Source organism: Barbus barbus (genome assembly GCF_936440315.1).
Source record: "Barbus barbus genome assembly, chromosome: 50".
Lineage (NCBI taxonomy): Eukaryota > Metazoa > Chordata > Actinopteri > Cypriniformes > Cyprinidae > Barbus > Barbus barbus.
The window spans coordinates 11,371,332-11,391,444 of NC_136728.1; the positions used below are offsets into that span (position 1 = coordinate 11,371,332).

At 38.3% G+C, this 20,113-nt stretch overlaps 1 protein-coding gene and 1 pseudogene across 3 annotated transcripts; one reads left to right on the forward strand and one right to left on the reverse strand.

The window, feature by feature from the left end:
• Positions 1-784: 784 nt before the first annotated feature.
• Positions 785-8,147, reverse strand: LOC306868353 (interferon-induced GTP-binding protein Mx-like; annotated as a pseudogene). The gene is made up of 10 exons: positions 7,958-8,147; positions 7,179-7,295; positions 6,978-7,088; positions 3,384-3,536; positions 3,163-3,297; positions 2,865-3,063; positions 1,639-1,730; positions 1,453-1,481; positions 1,089-1,298; positions 785-955 (listed from the first exon to the last, which is right to left on the reverse strand). The product of its transcript is annotated as an interferon-induced GTP-binding protein Mx-like (transcript).
• Positions 8,148-15,402: 7,255 nt separating this feature from the next.
• Positions 15,403-18,572, forward strand: LOC306868209 (galactose-specific lectin nattectin-like). 2 transcript variants are annotated; one of them, XR_013784088.1, is made up of 7 exons: positions 15,434-15,528; positions 15,642-15,709; positions 15,943-16,028; positions 16,193-16,315; positions 16,475-16,586; positions 16,715-17,297; positions 18,267-18,572. XR_013784088.1 is itself a non-coding variant. In XM_079414290.1 (6 exons), exons 2-6 carry the CDS (start codon positions 15,649-15,651, stop codon positions 16,816-16,818), a joined length of 486 nt encoding a protein of 161 aa, XP_079270416.1. In that variant the 5' UTR covers positions 15,403-15,528; positions 15,642-15,648; the 3' UTR covers positions 16,819-18,572. The 2 variants fall into 2 exon arrangements, 1 of the variants encoding a protein (XP_079270416.1); XM_079414290.1 differs by having other exon boundaries at positions 15,403-15,528; positions 16,715-18,572.
• Positions 18,573-20,113: the final 1,541 nt, after the last annotated feature.

Here is a 20,113-nt window from a genome sequence, read left to right on the forward strand (position 1 = left end):
TTTTGTATATTTTTTATTAGCCAAAAGATTATTTAAATGTTTACTCTCTGTCATGTAGTCAGTTAACACTTCTTTGGTGACACTAATAAAAGTAGCCAAACTTAGTAGAGGCTATAGCATTGGATACGTTATGCTGCAATGGTTTTACACCTAATATTATAATGACAAAAAAACAAAAAACAAGCAGGTCAATCAATAAGGAAAAGGTGATTTTAATTTTCAACAGATCACAACGTAATAAAAAGTAAAGTACTGTAGGTAAAGCACTGATACTTTTGGTTGATTTAGAAAACAAAATGTAGATATCTGCCCTACTTTACTCCATAGATGTGGCTTGGACACAAAGTACTGCTGTGGTAAACAACATGGAAAAATCGAATAGCATAAGATGCAGGGATGTATATATTATAATAATCATGAGCCTGGTTTCACAGAAAGGGATAAGGCTATCAGGACTAGGCCATAGCTCAGTTAGGACATTTAGTCATTTTTATAAATGCGCCTTAGAAAAAAAAAAAAAAAAAAACATTACCGGTGTGCATCTTGAGACAAAACAAAGGCACTGACATGTTTTAAGATCAATAATCAGTGCAAGTTTCTTTCAGTTAAAACAGCTCATACATTTTAGTCTGGGACTAGGCTTAAGCCTTGTCTGTGAAACTGTCGGAAAAAGTATTAAGATGAAGAAAGTTTTATGGGTTAAGTCAAATCCTGCAATCTTTTAACAAGTGTGGTCAATGGATTTTTGGATAGAAGATACATTAGATGTACTTTCGGATATCCCCTAGTCATTGAAAAATTTGCTAACTGCTTCTTCAGCAGTAGTAAAACGATTCAGATGAGCTCTTAGGTCTTTGCGTCTTTTGCTGGCATCAGAGTGCTCGGACAGGAGCTCGTGCACATCTGGCTTTTCCAGTAATTTCATTGTGTCAATAGTCAGGACATGAGCAGTCTCCTGCAACATGCAAAAGATGATCATCAAGGGCAGTTGGTCAGCAATCCTATGCACTACAATCTGAGGGAAACAAAGTAGACAACTTACTTCCTCACACCACAAGCACAGTGCAATTTGTTATTGAAAGATCTACCTCATAATACGCCTCCATCATATGACGGTAACTGCATTGTTTGTCAAAGACAGGTAACTCCATTTCTGAAAAATGCATGTTGGTAATCTTACTCAAGATCGTCAGGAAGATGGGATCTTGAGTGTAGATCCTGTTTTCCATTTTAAACTGCTCTGAGATCCTCTGCTCCGCCTTTTCTAGTTGGGTTGACAGAATGTTGTTGATGTTGTCCTATAGAATCAAGTAAAGAAGAACAAAGGAAAGACAACTTGATCAAACTGGACTAAAATCATAAATCTTTGCAATATTTGAGAAGAAATTGAGGGGCATTATTTAACGTAATGATGTTTTGAAGAACATGGTAGTTCTGGAAACACTCACTCACCACATCAGTGAAATTCTTGAGGACTATGTCTTTAGAAGAAATACATACATCAAAAAGACAAATACCCATGATTCAGATGTGCTAAAACTATTAGTCATTCAGTTGGTGATCTAATCTTTTGGTTTTATAATGGAGCCGCTCCACAATGACCAGAAAGTCTTTAAACACAAATATGTGTGATGGTACCTTTTATGGCATTAAGTACATCCATGGCTGGATCTTTAAGTTTGGCCACATGGTCCTGCAGAATCTTCTCAAACATTCTGTAGTAGCTGAAGCTTTTGTAAACAATATGGTTTTCTTGTGAAATTAACTGACCATTTTTTTTCATTAGAACTCCAATAAAAGAACAGTGAATTATTGTGCTTCTTAAATGTGAAAATATACTCACAAGATGTCTTTGTACAGTTAAGATAATCATTCCACTTCTTGAATTCGGCACGAAGCTGGGCAGACATATTTTTCTTAGCCATCAGCTCTCCTGATGACAGAGACTTGATGTCCTCATTGAATCCAATTAAGGTCTGTGAGAAAAAAATATATTTGTTTTATGAACTTGTTACATTATTATACAGGACTTGTTGGGAAGGTAAAAGATGTATTATCTGAACGGAGAGCATTTTTATGGGATGTTTATACAGGACAAATGAAATAACTTTTTCATATTAAGGTAATAGCAGCATTTTTAATCACAATTGGCTGATTGGGGGGAGGGGGGTCTGTTTGTATCACAAAATACATATTTTGCTCAAGAAATGTTTTGGTGCATGTCATCTTGTAGGATTCCAGCAGACTGGACCCTAATAATAATTCTCAGAAGCAAGAAGATTTGATGTCTTGAGGTCCTATTTTAATTAGGAATTCTTTGGCTCCATCAAGATCTTCTGGTGGTCCTTCCTCATAGTCCCTATAAGTGCTCTCTTCACAATCCACAACTGCTTTTTTATCTGCTCATGAAGCTGTGGCAGTGATTTCTGACAAAGATAAGCAAGATACAATTTTATCTAAATCACTCTCAATCCATGTGCAGATCACTATTTTCATGACATTTGAGACATTTAGAAACTTACTTTGTTTGATCAGTATTGATCTTATTGATCAGTCAGTTTGACAGCAAGACATTTAATAGTTGCTTTATCCATTTCCAAGAGGCATCTTTAGAAAAACATGGGCATTTTTTGCAAGGAGGCTTATTTTAGTTTATATAATGTAGCTTGATAAACAGATTTTATTAAACAACACATTAATAAAAAGCCATTTTAGGATTCATTATGATATCAAGACAGCTGTACCACACTAACATTTTACTTTGAGGTTAAAAAAATAAAAAATAAATAAATAAATAATAATAATAATTTATCTATCGAAAAATTAAGACATTCAAAAACAGTATATTCTTTTCAGTCTGGAACCTGAAATAATCATGGTTTTGGAAGAAATCTCTCTCCATTTGTGCTGCCTCGTCCAGAGGAATGTCATCATTGATCTGCTGTTGTCCTCTACACTTCACCAGGATGTAACCTTTGCGGAGAGGAATCGCTTCATTTTTGACAATAGCCAGAACGCTCTTCTCTGTTCCCTTGTCTATGATGTCTGGCTTGGTCAAAATGGCTGAGAATGAAAAATATTTATTTTACAAGAAGTCCATTTGCTGACAAACATGCTGTAAGATATTTGGTGAGATGTTGTGCAGATCATCTGCATCATTACCCACAGTTCTTTTACCCTCAGGATCTACTTCTTGTGCCATTTTTAAGGCTTCTGTTGTTGCAATGTCAGTGTTACAAGGGACCACAACCAGTGGTTTATACGTTTGTTAATATATTTCATGATCAGACGTTTTATCTACAAGATATAGACACAGCTTCAAAACTGGATTGATATTAGCTTGATAGTAAATATGAAGTGCAAGATCAGATTATATGACCCACCTGTTTTCCAATATCCTCTGGTGGTCCGTTTACTGGCACTCGCGCGATTCCAGGTAGATCGATCAGTGTGATCACACACATCTGGTGACATGATCTCTAATGTGATGAGCTCATCACAAATTCCTACCCCTTTTCCTGCCAGCTTATTCTGGGCTGTAAAACACAAACTGCATAATTAACTATGTTCATTAGAAAAAAAGTCCTTTAAATCAGTGAGAATAAAGACAGATTCATCTTAGAGTCTGAAGCTTCTCTTTGGCACATTTCATTGACAAATAGCTTGGAAGAAGTTTGAACCATTCAGTCAGTTCAGAAATGTTGTCGATCAACTGACAAGAAAGCAGCAAGTTAAACATGATTTAATACATTAGATGTAAATTGCGTGATGCAAATTAAGACTATTTCAAATATTTTTTTAAATATGTAATTGTATATCTTTTTTTGCCTTGAAGTACACACTTAAGGCTAAATGTCAGAGACAAAGATTTTAATTAAATGTTTATTTCATTCAGTACTCAAAAGGATGGATAATAATAGTTTGACTGTTTAACACAATAAATACAAAGTTCTGGCATGAAACTAAATTGGATTGGATTGGATTGGATTCAATTTATTGTCATTGCACATGTAGGTACAAGGCAACGAAATGCAATAAAGAAGAAGAAATACAGAATAACATGAGGAAAGAGAGGAGAAAAAAATTGTCCTCACACTACGCTCCTGAACGAGAGTGCAGTGTGAGAACAGACAAAAACCTCAGCATAGAGCACAGTCAACACAGGAACATAACTTGCATAGTAATCCTAGTTCAGACGAAACAGCCATCCAGCCTGCAGCCATTACAGCGCGAACACACAGACCCATTATCAACTGACAGGATGAAGCGACGAAGGCGTGGGATGGGGGTAGGGAGGTATATGAGTCTGTGTATGTGTAAGTTCGTGTGAGTTCGTATGCCTTGAAATCCGTTTCGCCAGCACTCCAAACCAGTCGACTCAGTTCGCAGGTCGTGATGCGACATAGCAATTGCCATGGAAACGACCTTGGACAGAGCACAAGCGCCCGACAATAACAAGGTGTTTGATGGGGGAGGGAAGAAAGAGCGTCTCCCTGCAGTATTCACAGGAGAGTTGATACCAGAGCGGCCTTGCCAAGCCGTTCTGTTGTGGGAAGCCGGAAAGAGATAAGATTGTTTTGTCTTTGGGCGAACAGCTGTCTTCCAGTTTCACAGCTATTCTCATTGTCCATTCTGATCTCCTTGTCCATCAATTTTCCTTTCCAAAGCCGAGAGCTTAGCCGTGATCGAATCCATATTGCGGTTAATCGTCTCTGTTTCAGAGGCGACCGCTCTGCCTACAGCCTCAATCATGACGGGCAGCCTTGAGAGGTTTTGGATAGCCAGTCCCGTCTCCTTAATTTTCCGATAGTTTAGGGCAACGCCTAATCCAAATAGCAGAAACCCAGTTATCATGGTTCCGAATAAGAAGATGTCATCAATGTCCTCCACGGAGAGAGCCGCTAGACACACGACCCGCCATCTCTCCCATGCGTCCATCGTGTAGCCAGCAGCAAACGTCCCAGCGGGACATTCCGGTTCTCCAGATCCCGTCTTCTAGTCGAGAAGATGGTGTCAATTGCGTTAAGAGACCAGTTGATCAGATCCATAATTTCGGTTTTGTAAATAGTGCAGCGAGAGTCTCTTAAGAAGGACAGGACAATACTAGAGAGCAAGCAGGGAAGTTCAGGATAGGGAGGGAGGGAAGAAAAATGCGACCGCCTTCGAACAGAGCCAAACGAGAATGTCTGTAAAATGTCTGTAACATGGCGAATGAGACGTGAGGCGTGCGGATCCATGTGCAAGCTTTTATTAATAGACATGGTCAAAAACACAGGCAGGGTCGAACAAATGGCAAACAGGTATATTGAGGGCAAGACAGATGAGTACTCAAGTAAACGGGCGTGGTTTTCGATCGGCGAACAATATCCAGAGGGCTTGACGAGAGATAATCCAGGTACACGACCAATAGTCCAGGCAGGGGCAAACAGAGTCCAAATGGAAGGCAAAGGGTTAATCCAAGATACAAGGCAGAAGATCAGGAACCAGACTAGAAGGCAACACGAAAAGACTAGACTTAAACTAAAATAAGTAACAGAAACTAGGAATAGCTCCATAAAGCAGCTAACACTCGGAGAGTGATAAATGCAGAACAATACAGGAGACTGAACACAAAAACAAACACGGAAAGGCTTGGTACATAGCTAACACTAAGAGAGTGCTAAACGCTAGACAATACTCTGCGATCTGTGAAAGGAAGTCCATGGTTTAAGTAGGGTGGGTGATTGTGTGATAATTTTCAGGTGTATGCTAGACAATACTCTGCGATCTGTGAAAGGAAGTCCATGGTTTAAGTAGGGTGTGTGATTGTGTAATAATTCTCAGGTGTGAGCGTGTGATCATGAAATGGCTGTGCAATCAGTGCAATCAGCTGTGTGTGTGTCATCAGTGCAATGGATGATGGGAAATGCAGTCCAGTGTGATGTGTGGTGTGAGAGTCAATATGATGAAGGGGCGACCTCTTGTGGCAGTCAGACGGAAGGCCACGAACCAGATTCGTGACAGAGCCCCCCCCAAGGAGCGGCTTCCAGATGCTCCCCAGATAGTACAGTACAGGAGGGTGGTGGAGCAGAGGCGGAACAGGGGGAGGTATGGAGGGCCAGCTGACTGAATGACATGAATACAGGTTAAATGAAATAAACATGACCTGTATTTCAACCATATCACGTTCAAAGTCACTTACATTCCCCTTTCTTCCCCATTCTGATGCTTGGTTTGAACTTCAGCAAGTCGTCTTCACCACATCTAGATGCCTAAATGCATTGAGTTGCTGCCATGTGATTGGCTGATTACAATTTGTGTTACCAAGCAATTGAACAGGTGTACCTAATAAAGTGGCCGGTGAGTGTATATATATATATATATATTGTTGGGATGAAAGGATGGATGATGGATGCTTCACTCCATCTTGAATCGCGCTCACGGAAAGTGCTTGAGAAACAGTATCTCTTCTGCGGCTCGGTACGCTTTCAACTAGTTTTTTTTATTAAAAGCAAGAGACTGTACGACATTCACATTACATGATTTGGCAGATTTTTACATAGAGAGCGTGACAGCGCACCGCATTAAAAGAAATGATCATTCATGTTTTCATAACCACTGGCCAAATTCAAAAACAAAACTAATATTAAAAAATCTTTGAGAGCAAGGGGGCCCCCTGGTTTTTTCGGGGGCCCTACACAGCTTGTGTATTCTGTGTATAGGGAGGATCGGCTCTGATAGCGAGAGAGAGAGCGAGAGAGAGAGAGAGATCCTTCACATAACAGCAACAAAACTGTCAAGAGTATCTGTCAATTGTCAAAACTGTCACTAGCAACAAAACAGATATTCTATGGGTTCTGCACAGTGATATGGGGAATTGAAATGCTGAATTGACAAATCAGCATCCAAGACTACAGTCATTCAATCACATCCAAAATATAAATTTGTCCAAATAATTGCTTTATTATGTATCACGGATTTCCAGCAGTTTTACTAACCTGCTGCAACATATTCTTCAACTGATAAAGGATCTGTAAATTCAATTTTCTCCTCATTGTGAGTTGACTGTGCTGCCTTTCCAATCACCAGTTTGCTGGCTTTAATAGGACCTGCAACAAAACAGTTGTAAAAGTGATAATTTCAAACCAGATGAAAGAAACCCTTCCAATTAAGAAAACAAAAGACACTGCAAGTAGTACTACTAACCTGCAAAAAGTGAGGATTCATCTGTTTTCTTAAGTAAGTTAAAACAGCCTTCCAGTTGACTCCCGGTATCTTCTTCAACCTCAACTCTAATGGACATCTGGTCACAATTCCTACAGCAAACACAATTAAGTTAGCAATCAAAAGAAAACTAATAGTGGAAAATTATGTGACAAGAGTTTTATAACAGTGCAGGCACTGACAAATCCTTCCTTAAATATAATTCAAATGTAAATACACTCAGTTTACAAGTGTATGGAAGCTGAATAATGACAAGAGTTTTTGAAACATAAAGCGTACTGAATTCCACAAATCGAAAAAAAAAAAGATGCATTGCAATTAACAGTGCTTGCATTTTAATTTTAACAGCATGCTTTATGTTTCAAAAACTATTGTCATTATTCTGCTTCCATACAAGTGCATCTTACTGATGCAAATATCTGACCAGCCAATCTGAATTTCAATCTGAAGAAATCTGATTTAAGTGACTTGTTGGTGCCAGAACAGTTTTCTACTGCAAAATGCAGATGGTAGTGTCAGATTTTGGCACACATGAATCCCTTGATCCATCCTGCCTTGTATCAACGGTTCTGACTGGAGGTGCTGGTGTAATGGTGGTTCCAGGAACATGACAATGAGTTCAGTCTACTCCAAAGACTTCCACAGTAACCAGATCTGAAACCAATAGAGAAATACTGGAGAGATGTACCTAAAAGTGTTTGCTGAGAGTTTGTATGAACAACCAATAGCAAAGAAGAATTAAATTAGTCCTCACCGCTCCCTCTTGGTAACGCAACTCCAGACAGCGCTTCCAACACAGAACTTTTTCCAGAACTCTGGTCTCCAATCACTACAATAGTCGGTAATGCCAAGTCCTTATGGATGCCAACTGACCGCAGAGTGTCAATCAGCTCAATGTATGGACGAATGCTCTTTTCTAAATGACTGTGAACCTCTCCCTGCATTTTCTGACTTCAAATATAAAAATATGCATATGTAGAAAAACCTAACTTCTTGTTTTGTGTAATCAAGCTACAATTTTAAAATATCTGTTCGATTATACATAGCGTAATTTGACTGAGGCAATATCTTTCTTGTACTGCCTTCTATGCATGTCACATCTTGTAATGATATGGATTTATATCCCAAGATTTCAAAAGGGAGTATCATTCTCCACTCCTCCTGCCTGTGTGAGAAGTGTGGAAATATTCAGCAATAAAACCACTGTAAAACTGTTAAACAGTAATCTGTGTGGTGTGAATTATTCAATGAGCAACGGAAGAAGGTTGTGTCTGACTCTGAAATCTATAGGCTAGTGAACTAATATTGGGAGTCGGACATTTTGTGAGCAGTTTGCAGCTTTCTTATTCCTGCCTTTTAACCCTTTTTTGTGCCTAATGTACTGAACACCAACACAAAATTCAATGGCAAAATGTGAATTAAAGTTCATCACAAGTTGTCTTGTTCTATATTTCATCATCCCTGTGACAAAATGAACTTTTTCACAAACTGACATATGCACTAGAACAGGGGTGCACACCCCTTCAGATCCTAATTAGTTGGTTCAGTTGTGTTTGATCAGGGTTGGAGCTGAACTCTGCAGGAAGGTACATCACAGGAACAGGGTTGGGCACCCCTGCACTAGAAGGTGCACTATGTTATGCATACAGACACAAAACACCATCATGGTAGCAAACATGGCAATAAAATAATGAACATTATTTTAACAACACAAGATGTAAGGTACAACCCCTACATAACAAAAAATAAGAAACATCATTATTTAAAAAGAAAAACATAAAATAAAGTGTCACACAATTGTCACACAAAGTGTAATTTAAGCGTTATTGCCACAGTACCGCTTCACGTGCAACACCATGTGCGGTCATATCGAACTTAGGGTAATTACGACATGGTGTGAACGCAGTACAGGTACATCTCAAAAAATTTGAATATCGTGAAAAAGGTCAATATTTTTTTGTCACTCATTTCAGAAAGTGAAACCCATACATTATATAGATTCATTACACATAGAGTGAAATATTTCAAGCCTTTATTTCCTAAAATTTTGATGATTATGGCTTACAGATAATGAAAACCCAAAATTCAGTGTCTTAGAAAATTGGAATACATAAGATCAATAAAAAAGGATATTTTAAACAGAAATGTCATGCTTCTGAAAAGTATGTTCATTTCTATGCACTCAATACTTGGTTGGGCCTCCTTTTGTATGAATTACTGCATCAGTGCAGTGTGGCACGTCAGCCTGTGGCACTGCTCAGGTGTAATGGAAGCCCAGGTTGCTTTGATAGTGGCTTTCAGAAGTGGCTTTTCCTGAAGACGTCTGAGCGTGGTGACTCTTGATGCACTGACTCCAGCTTCAGTTCACTCCTTGTGAAGCTCTCCCAAGTGTTTGAATCAGCTTTGCTTGACAGTATTCTCAAGCTTGCGGTCATACCTGTTGCTTGTGCACCTTTTCCTACCCAAATATATGCTTTGATACAGCACTCTGTAAACAGCCACACCTTTCAGTAATGACCCTCTGTGACTTACCCTCTGTGGCAGTGCAGAAACTTCGTGCCACAATAACACTGTTTTATGTTCACTTTCACTTTGCGTGAATGGGTGGAGTATTTCAATTAACGGCGGAAGGAAAGGGGATATATTGGAGGTGTGTATTACCTGAGAGAGACACGTCATCAGAAAGTTTTGGTGCAAGATTTGTAGTAGCATGAGTTACTGGATTACCGTGAGGAGTGGAAAAGTATTGCTCGCTTGTGAAGTATTGCTTCCTGTGAAGGATATCTGTGCGTTGTGTGACTATACTTTATTGTGTTGCGCTTCAAGATCGTCCGATTTTGGGGAACTGTTCTAACGACAAGGCTGCCTGCTTATCCTCCTGTCCTGGTGTCTGACGACGACCGCTACATTCTCCAGCTTCCTTCACGTCTGCAAAATTGAATGACGCGTTTTCTTCAGGGATCTCAACTTCGTGTGAAGTGAACTGGAGTGTTGAATTGTTTTTTTTTCTCTCTTCTATTTGATGACCTTTTTCAAATAAGTTTTGTTTTGGGACATTGTGAAATAAATCTCCTTATGAACTGAATCTCTTCTTGGACTCCTACTAAGATTTGTGTAACAGGTGGTTCTGCTATCCTGGGTTAATTTCATTTCCGACAGTATTAATCCTGTAATTTATGCCAGGAGCGGTCACCACCATTACAGAGTGGCGCCCGAACAGGGACTTTAAAAAATTGTGTATGTGAAAAGCGACTTGAACCTGAACACTTGAACCTCTATCACCTGAATATTGATCACTTACACATGAATTGTTTGTGTTGAGGAATTATTGAAACCTTATGGTTAATTGTTAATTGTTATCATTGGTGAACCTTGAAAGAAAACTAGTTGTATTTTTTTGTGCTTTTGTTTGACTGAAGTGTATCAGCTGGAACAGGTACCAAGATAATTGGGTAATTGAAGTCTAAATTGAAATCTAATTACTGAGAACTTGATGTTGCATCTTGAATGTGCTGTGTGAAATTGTGAGAAAACTGTGGAAAGATTGTGGAAATTGTACTCTGTACTTTGTTTGTTTGTTTTTTTGCTTATATCCCCTGGTGCCCTAAAAACAGACACAGTCATTCCAATTCACTCATCTCATTTACTGATTATTCACACAACATTGACAAGCAGCACCATACAAACATGGCCACTATCACTCCTTCACCTTCAACATCTGTGGAAATTGAACCTCCCCAGACATAGCATCCCCAATCTGGCCACCTGTGCAACCAAGACCTATTCCTCCACCTCAGTTTCCCACTTTTCCCTTCAACCCAACTCAGTTCAGCAGTCCCCAACCCCCGGTCTCAGGTGCACTTTGCCTCCATGCCTCCAGGTGGCACTGCTTCATTTCAGCCAGAACCTATGCAACTTTGCACATCCCCTGAAACTACACCATCTTCCTCAGTGCCACAGCATCACCTGCCTGGTCACTTCCCAACTCCTGGAAGAAGCATTTGACTGCACAAGTTCAAGGTAACTGGGACAACCTGTTTGACTTCATGAAACATCAGGAGAATGCTGTGAATGAACTCACCCAGGAGCAAAAAACACCCACTTCCCTTCATGAAAACCAACTTAGAGACCTGACTGCAAAAATGGAGGCTAACCAGCAACAAATCCTCACCACGTTAACTGCAACAAAAGCAGATTCAGCCTATTCAGATCAACTAGTCAAAGCCATGAAAGTGATGATCTCACAAGAGCTGAGGAAGGAAAAGAAATGGCTGATAGCCAAACTAAAGGGGTACAACCACCACCTAGTGCCATACTTACCGCACCCTCATCACCACTAGAAAATGTCCTAGAGTGTCCTCCTATTCCTGCTGGAAAAAGTGACCATTTAAAATTGACCTTTCCCACATTTGGAAGACTGTCGGATGACGCCGATCCTCTGCTGTACCTAACAAGGTGTCAGGACTTCTTGGCATTGCACCCACTTGCAGAGACCGACCTCCTGGCAACCTTCCGCAGTGTACTCCACAGCACTGCACGTGACTGGTAGGAAGTTGCCCGATCTTCGGTAACTACATGGAATGAATTCGAGACTGCTTTCCTCTCAGCCTTCCTCTCTGAAGACTACAAAGATGAACTGGCTGAAAGGGTCCGCACAAGGTATCAAGGAGAGAGGGAATCCATCAGAGATTTTGCCTTTACATATCGTGCTCTCTGTAAAAGATGGAGGCCTTCCCTAACTGAAAATGAAATAGTCAAAATGATTCTCAAAAATTTTAAACCTTACCTCACCAGTCAGCTATGTAGTCGTGTGAGCACTGTTGAAACAATCAAACATATTTGTGTTCTACCAGAAGTAGCATGTGACACATGTTTATTCACTTGCAAGGATAGTTCTGTTTTATTTTCAAATGAAAATGTATTAATGGAAGCTTAGCTAAATAAGTTTTAAGTATTATTCAAATTATTCATTCTAAATATACCATTATCAGGCACATTAAATTCATTTTCAGATAATATCCTCTAGTCAATAGATCCCTGAAATAAAATCACTAAGTACTTCCTGTAGTCAAATGCTTCAGGCGAGCCTGGAAGTCCCTGCGCTTTTACAACAGTTCTCAAACAGGAACTCGGTCAAATTTTCCCCATCCAGTAAACTCAACATATCAGTAGACAGGAGCTGAGCAGTTTCTTTCACCATGAAAACAGTGATCACCATTGGCAGTTGGTCAGTCATCCACTGCGCAACCATCTAAAAAAATAATGTCCACATGTGCAAGCATTGCAGTCAGTACAGTTTCTGAACAAACTTTCATATTTTTTACAGAAAACTAAGACTTACCTCATAATACGCCAGCATTTCACTGTTTTTGCTTTTTGTCAAAGTCCGTTAACTGATCTTGAAATGTCTCATTGCTAATCTCATTTAAGAACTTAAAGTATTGGATCTTGAGTGTAAAATCATGTTTTATGTCTTGTTTGCTGACTTGCCTGAAGGCTCATGATTTCATTTTTGGAGTGTCTATTTACACTAGGTGCAAATAGACCACCTTATTGGCAAAGGCTATTTACACTAACTCCACCCACTAACGTGTGACTGGGATAGTCAACACTAAAAAAAGAAATTGAGTCAGTATCAGATTCAGTGGTGTAAATGATAAGGCACATGTTTTTTATTGCGTTCGAGCCCGCCTTTTGCAAAAACTTTTTTTTCTCCCTTTTAAAATCTCATATCGCATCAGAAAGGCATTTATTTTCAATAAAAATGAAGCAAATAATCAAAAAGTTGAAAATAAAAGTATCGGGTAGGGTTAGGGTAGGGTAGGATTTATTGTCCCAATAAGGTGGCATCCATTTAATAATTTGAATTAAAACAGTTTTACACTCAATACGTTATTATTGCGTACTGTTTTATAATGTACTACGATACTGAGGTGCAGATAATTGCCACTATTTGCAATAAGTAGTATAAATAGCAGAAAATATTGCTATTTTAACAGTGTAAATAGAATCTGTTGGATTTATAACAAAAACTGTGATAAATTCCTGCGAATTCTTTAAACGTGATGGTACTTTTTATGATAGGCTACTGAGTAAGTTAATATATGTCCACATGGCGCTGTAGAACAGTTTCAAAAACTCTAGTCTCTGAAGCAGAGCAGTTCCTTTCCTCTGTAATTCTGGCTAAACTTTTATATTTTTAACTTGTTTGGGAACAAGATTTGTAAAAAAAAAAAGAAAAAAAGAATTTACTTTTTAAAAGTGAAGTGTGGCCAAATATGGTAAGCCATACCCAGAATTTGTGCTCTGCATTTAACCCATCCAAGTGCACACACCCCCAGAGCAGTGGGCAGCCATATTGCAGTTGGGGGTTCAGTGCCTTGCCTCAGTCGTGGTATTGAGGGTGGAAGAGAGCACTGGTTATTCAATCCCCTCACTTACACTCCCTGCCAGACCTGAAACTCAAACCTGCAACCTTCAGGTTACAAGTCTGACTCTCTATCCATTAGGCCATGACTGACCAAGTGCAACAATGATGCATTTGAAAATAGGGGGGGGGGGGATTAAAAGTGATCTGCAATGATGTCACAATCATGTTGCATTCTGGTCTATGGAGCGGCCTGAAGTGCATATGAAGCAGACTCGCTCCCTCGTCAAAACTGAGGGGTCGAGGGTCTGTCCATATGAACTTCCCTCGTTCACTTCACGAATTGGAACGCACTTCAAAATTGCAGGAGGGGAAGTGCTTAGGGACGTTCGCGAGTGCATGTCTAAAAGTGGAGTGGAACGCAGCCCAGATGATCTAGAAATGGTCTCCCAGCACAGTCTCAAGAGCATGGAGGAGATACCAGGAGACAGGCAGTTACTCTAGGAGAGCTGGACAACCCATCAACAGGACTGGTATATGTTTCTTTGTGCAAGGAGGAACAGGATGAACATTGCCAAAGCCCAACAGAATGACCTCCAGCAGGCCACTGGTATGAATGTCTTTGACCAAACAATCAGAAACAGACTTCACGAGGTCACGCTCACCTGACCTAAATCCAATAGAACAGCTCTGGGACATTGTTTTGTGAAACTACATAGAAACTACATGGTTTGTGTGTTGGAGCAGGGTTGGAACTAAACTCTGCATGCAGTTTTAAATGAATACATAAATTGATTGTGGATTGAGAATGTAAAATCTGACTCTTTAGAGATTCTGTCAAACTTATGATGCAAATCTTGCATCTGTGCATGATGAGTTGGAAAATGACCTTACACACTCCTGCCCTAAAGAATCATATCAACTTGTGGAAAATGGGCATCTTTTCTTTACTCTTTTTTTACTTTTTACTTTTAGTCATTTAGCAGACGCTTTTATCCAAAGCGACTTACAAATAAGAAAAAGTAACTAAAACTAAAAGTCAAAACTCTGTAAATACTATAGACACACATTTAAGAAAATAAAGAAATTAAATTAAATTGACAAATGCATACAACAACATTTCAATACTAAACATTTAAATGAAAAAAAAAAGCTAAAAACAATTCAAAATATTAAAACAACTAAAGGTATGAGTATAATAATCTTTTTATATTTACCAATTTCCACCTGCTGTGTAAATGTGAATTCTTTGCTAAAGAAAAACCTGACATGCTCTTGCTTGAATGACCCTAACTTTATCAAGGCCTGTTAGAACATGTAAATTACAAATTATCGTTGTGCTGTCAACAAGTTCCCATGAAGGGTCTGTCATTCAAACTCTATATTTTCACTGTACCATTTTGAATTTTGTTAAAAAAAAACATACTCTTTCAAACTTGTCCTAAAGCATTCTCTGAATCATCACTAATTCTTCAGATGATGCTGGCCAAAAAAATGTCAATAGCTTTTGGATTAAAAGAAGGCCAAAACATACTTAATGCAAAATGTGTTGTGGCACACAAATCATAACTCTTGGTTATTAATTTTGTGCCAAAACATTTTTCATATATTAAAACATTGAAACTTAAATGTTGGAATTAACAAATAATATTATCTCTGTTATTAGTGACTGTCACTTGTGACTGTTAGTATTGATAAAGCTTTGTTGGTCTTCCTGGTCTTTCTGTCAACTCCTTATCTTAGATCTGTTCCTTTCTACTGAACAAACAGACCACATCTCCAAACAGAGAGATGTATACAGATGATATATGTCAAGTTCACAGTTTATGTGTACACTATATGTTTCATCCTGGTGACTTAAACACACTTGACATTATGTAAAGTATAAAAGCAGGGCTCTTTCTGGAGGTTCAAGGAATCTTTACTGAAAGTCCGAAAGCAACGATCTGAAAACCAAGGTGAGTTTTTGGCACATCGACCTGCTGAATAACAATTCACACTTAAATTATCTTTGTGGTTTTTTTAAGATAACATTGAGAATCCACAGTGAGCAGTGCTTATTAATTTTCAGGGTCATTATGTCAGTGCTGAGAAGCCTTCTGCTTCTTTTCACTGTTTATTCCCTGATGAATGCAGAAGGTAACCGATACATTTATTTACCATTGTAAAAAAACTTTTTTTAGTCCAGATGAAAATATTTGAAGTCATTATGTGTTGTGGCAAATCTTTGAGAGGCTTCATTATAAAGGGGTGGACAGGAAATGCACAATATGATTGAACTGAATTTTGTCATGATTAATGAGGTTTCTACCGTGTGTGAAGGCTATATACTGTGTTTATTAAAAGAACACTAAAGTTTATGTATTGTGTAGATGAAAAATGCCCCGATGGATGGACACATTTTGGGGTCAAATGCTACATGTACTTCCCTGAGGCATTTAACTGGGTCACTGCAGAGGTAATGTGTTGTAAGACTGCAATACATTTCTATTTATTGATTTAGTTTCCTAAAACACAATTTTCTGCAAATAAATATGACTAAGCAAATAATCAACCAGACCTTTGTTTTAAATGAATACATAAATTGATTGTGGATTGAGAATGTAAAATCTGACTCTTTAGAGATTCTGTCAAACTTATGATGCAAATCTTGCATCTGTGCATGATGAGTTGGAAAATGATCATCTGCTGAGCCTGGTGCCGCCTTACACACATGTTTGGGTTGGTGCTCAGGATGGTGAACAAGTAAGTTGCTCTGCCTTTAAAAAAAAATATACTTTTGTAGTATGGCCTAAATAGATAAACATGAGGAAAAGGATTGTTTGACTTCTTAAAAAGCTAAACTATAATTACTTTATTTTTGTAGTTCTTCAGTGCTTTGTAATGACTCTCTTCACTCATTAGGAAGGACAGTGGATTTGGAGTGATGGAAGTCCCTTTAACTACACCAGCTGGTGCTCTGGAGAACCCAACAATGCAGGAGATACAGAGAACTGCCTGGAGCTGGCCTATAGCTGTAAGAATGCACTGTTTGTTCCTATAATTTCATATCATACTGTAACAAAATGGTTTGATCATAATATTTTATTTTGACTCTCAAACCTCTATAATGATCAGAATAAATATTTTTTTTCCACCCTGCAGCTAACTATTGCTGGAACGATCGGATGTGTTCATCGCACGTTGCCTTTGTTTGTGCAAAACACATGCAAGATCACATGCAGTCATCCTACTCCATAGTTACATGATTGTACATACATTAAAATTTTCTGATCTTATCCTTTACAAAACATGTTAATTTGAAATTAAAGGGATAGTTCACCCAAAAGTGATTAAAACAGTAAAACCATGTCCATTAAAACACTAATGTACTATAGAAAACAATGCATTCTGGGCAATCATTTTCATGGTAAGCAACTGACATTTTCTACACGAATCTATTGTATTTATGCATTACGTTTTGTACTGTAGTTCAAAATGCATTGTGGGTTGTCCATTTGAAGGCAGTGGCACTGAACGTTTCACAGGAGTCTTTGCCTATCCGTGTTTGTGGAGCTTATGACAGGAATGTATGTGGAATATATAAGAAGAAAACTAATCGAAGCACAGAGGAGAGGGAACTTAGAAACTGACTGCATCGAGGAGCACACTCTTAAAGTGGAAGTGAAGCAGTCAGTCAAGTTCACATCATTTAGTAAACTGATTTCCACTGTAATAAAAAGAAATTGTATAACAAACACGATTAATGTAACCATTTTAAAGGAAAAAAGGATGTTTTGTTATAGCTTTGTTATAGCTATAGGAGCAAGAGTGCGATACCAGTGTGTGACATCACAGGATTGGTTCGCTCCATTGGCCAGAGAAGTAATACAAGCATTTTGAACGCATACTTGTTTTGAAATGGAGGAAGACGAACATGAAAGAACTGTTAAGCCTGTAATAAGTATAACTTTTTGAGCTAATACGGTGAGGGGACCAAGCAATAATACCGTTATATGTGGAAGAAGTCATGAACCTGCTGGTTTGGGGTCAAGAGCGGGTCAGAAACAATACGTGTTTATGTGGATACTCAAGACAGTCATTCTGATATAATAATGTGTGTATTTGCTCAAGAAGATGCTAAAGAGTATACTCAATTTGGTACCCGTGCACTATCCAAGCTCTGGCTTTGTGCGTGTGTATGCAGACAGAAATGTTCTATCACATTGCGCATGTTCCGCATTGAAATCTCTTTAGCTTACATGGCTTAAAACACGTGAGAATGATAAACTTTGAGGTTGCAGCAGCCCCATTGTTCAGATGATTAATTATCGTCCTGTCAACAGCAAGTAAGCTAATTGTATTCACAGGTGAACATAAAATATGTTACATACCATTACTGGTGTACGAGCCAGTGTAATAAAAATATGTCTGAAACGTCTGACATAATAAAATGTGACATGAGCAGTATTGTGTTGTTTATTTAAATCAAGTTGCGCCTCGTATTATGCAAAGAATGTTTGGGATGCCACGATCAAAACTTTGTGATGTAGAGAGTTTATGTTGGATATTCATCAAATTATGATAAAAACCAAAAACATTTGTGTGTTAAAATAACACTTGTGTGTTCAAAAAGTAACTTCACTGGCCTACGGAGTGAACCAATCCCGTGATGTCACACACTGGTATTGCAACATAGTATCCCATGCTCCAAAAGCTATAACAAAACATCTTTTTTTCTTTACAGAGGTTACATTAATCGTGTTTGTTATACATATTTTTATTAAAGTGGAAATCAGTTTTACTAAATAATGTAAACTTGAATGACTGCTTCAGTTCCACTTTAAAGCTGGAGGTTGTCAGAGTTATTTCTCTCACATCCAAATCACTCGACCGCTGACTGGGGTAATTTTCGTTTTTGGGTGAACTATCCCTTTAAACTTGTATCTTTTATTCAATCTTGAATCCTTTCTCAATACCTTCTCTAAAACATTCATTGAATCAATTAAAGCATTGATAAAGCATCTTGTGTGTTGTGGAGTTTCCTCAAAATCATGTATGAAAATATAAGTACATTGCGCACCAAGAATTGTGAATATTAGAATGCCAGTGAATGATGTCATCATCAGGCGTACTATACAAATATGCTGGCACCCCAGTGACTAGCCGACAAAAATAACTTATGAACAGTTGCAAAGTTTAAAAAAATATATAAATATACAAAAGTCTAAAGAAGTCGTTAGGTTATAAAGCCTTTTTTCAAACTGAGAAATCACAAATGTTTCTTACACAAGTTTTTTTACTATGTACATGTAGGTACAAAAGATCAATTAGTACAGTATCTCACAGTTTTAATGAAATTAGGAGGCACAGGTAAAGAAAGATTGGTTATATAATATATACATTGAATTACATTGGCAATTTCAAATAAGATCTTATCATGACTGCAGTGTTACGAAACAAATTGTGACAACAAAGTTAATTAAACACTACTGTATTAAATATTTGAACATGATTTAAATACATTTTTAAGGTGAATACTAGATGTTGATTTATTTGTATTACATGACTGTTCATCAGCCTATATCTACAATGTGTGGCACAGCATTGATGTTGATCTCTCAAAAGACAGCAGTTATAGTTTTTCACACATACATCTTTTTATAGCTTCTAGAATGAGCAAATCAGCTGTGAATCATCACTGGGATTTGGGGAGGAAATGACTGAATATGGTGAGTACTGACACCTGCACCTGTATTCCCAACACTATTTCTCTATAGTTACTGTGATATTTGAAGTTAAAACACAAACATGACACTTTACCATGCTATTACCACAGCAACTGTGGTTTTACTGTGATATTTAAAGCTAAAGCACAAACATGACACACTTTACAATGCTTTTACCACAGTAACTGTGGTTTTGCTGTGATAGTTTTGGTAAAAAGCACAATAATTACAATGCTTATCATGTTTTTACTGCCATAACTTTAGTTTTACTGTGATACGTATAGTAGTAGCTCAATAACCACCAAACTTACTATGGTTTTAACACTATAATGGTAGTTTTGATGTGCTTTTACAACAAATATCACAGTAATCACAACCTTAAATCTGGTTATCCGATGTTCTTCGTGAGCATCGGACCAAACTCAGAGTGGCAGAGAGAAAATGGCGCAAATCAAGCGATCCATCGGACCTGAGTAGATATCAGTCTTTGCTTTCATCTTTCTCTACTGAAGTCCACACTGCCAAATCCTCACATTTCCACAACAAGATCAACAGCGCTCCAGACATGCGTAATCTCTTCAGAACATTTAACTCTCTCCTCTGTCCCCCTCCTCCACCTCCCACCACTTCGATAACAGCTGACGACTTTTTTCACAGACAAAACTAGAACAATCAGTAACCAGTTCTCAACTCCACACACACAGGACCTCCAGTCAACCACATCCACTGCTCTAACTCCCATTTTCTCCTTCTGTCCCCTCACCGAGGCAGAAATATCCAAACTTCTCCTCTCCAGCCATCCTACAACATGTCCTCTCGACCCAATCCCCTCACA

Coding starts and splice junctions, on each gene's coding strand:
- LOC306868209 (XM_079414290.1), top strand. CDS start 15,649: ATGTCAGTGCTGAGAAGCCTTCTGCTTCTTTTCACTGTTTATTCCCTG. Junction 15,710..15,942: donor TTCCCTGATGAATGCAGAAG/GTAACCGATACA, acceptor TGTATTGTGTAG/ATGAAAAATGCCCCGATGGA. Junction 16,587..16,714: donor CCTGGAGCTGGCCTATAGCT/GTAAGAATGCAC, acceptor TCCACCCTGCAG/CTAACTATTGCTGGAACGAT.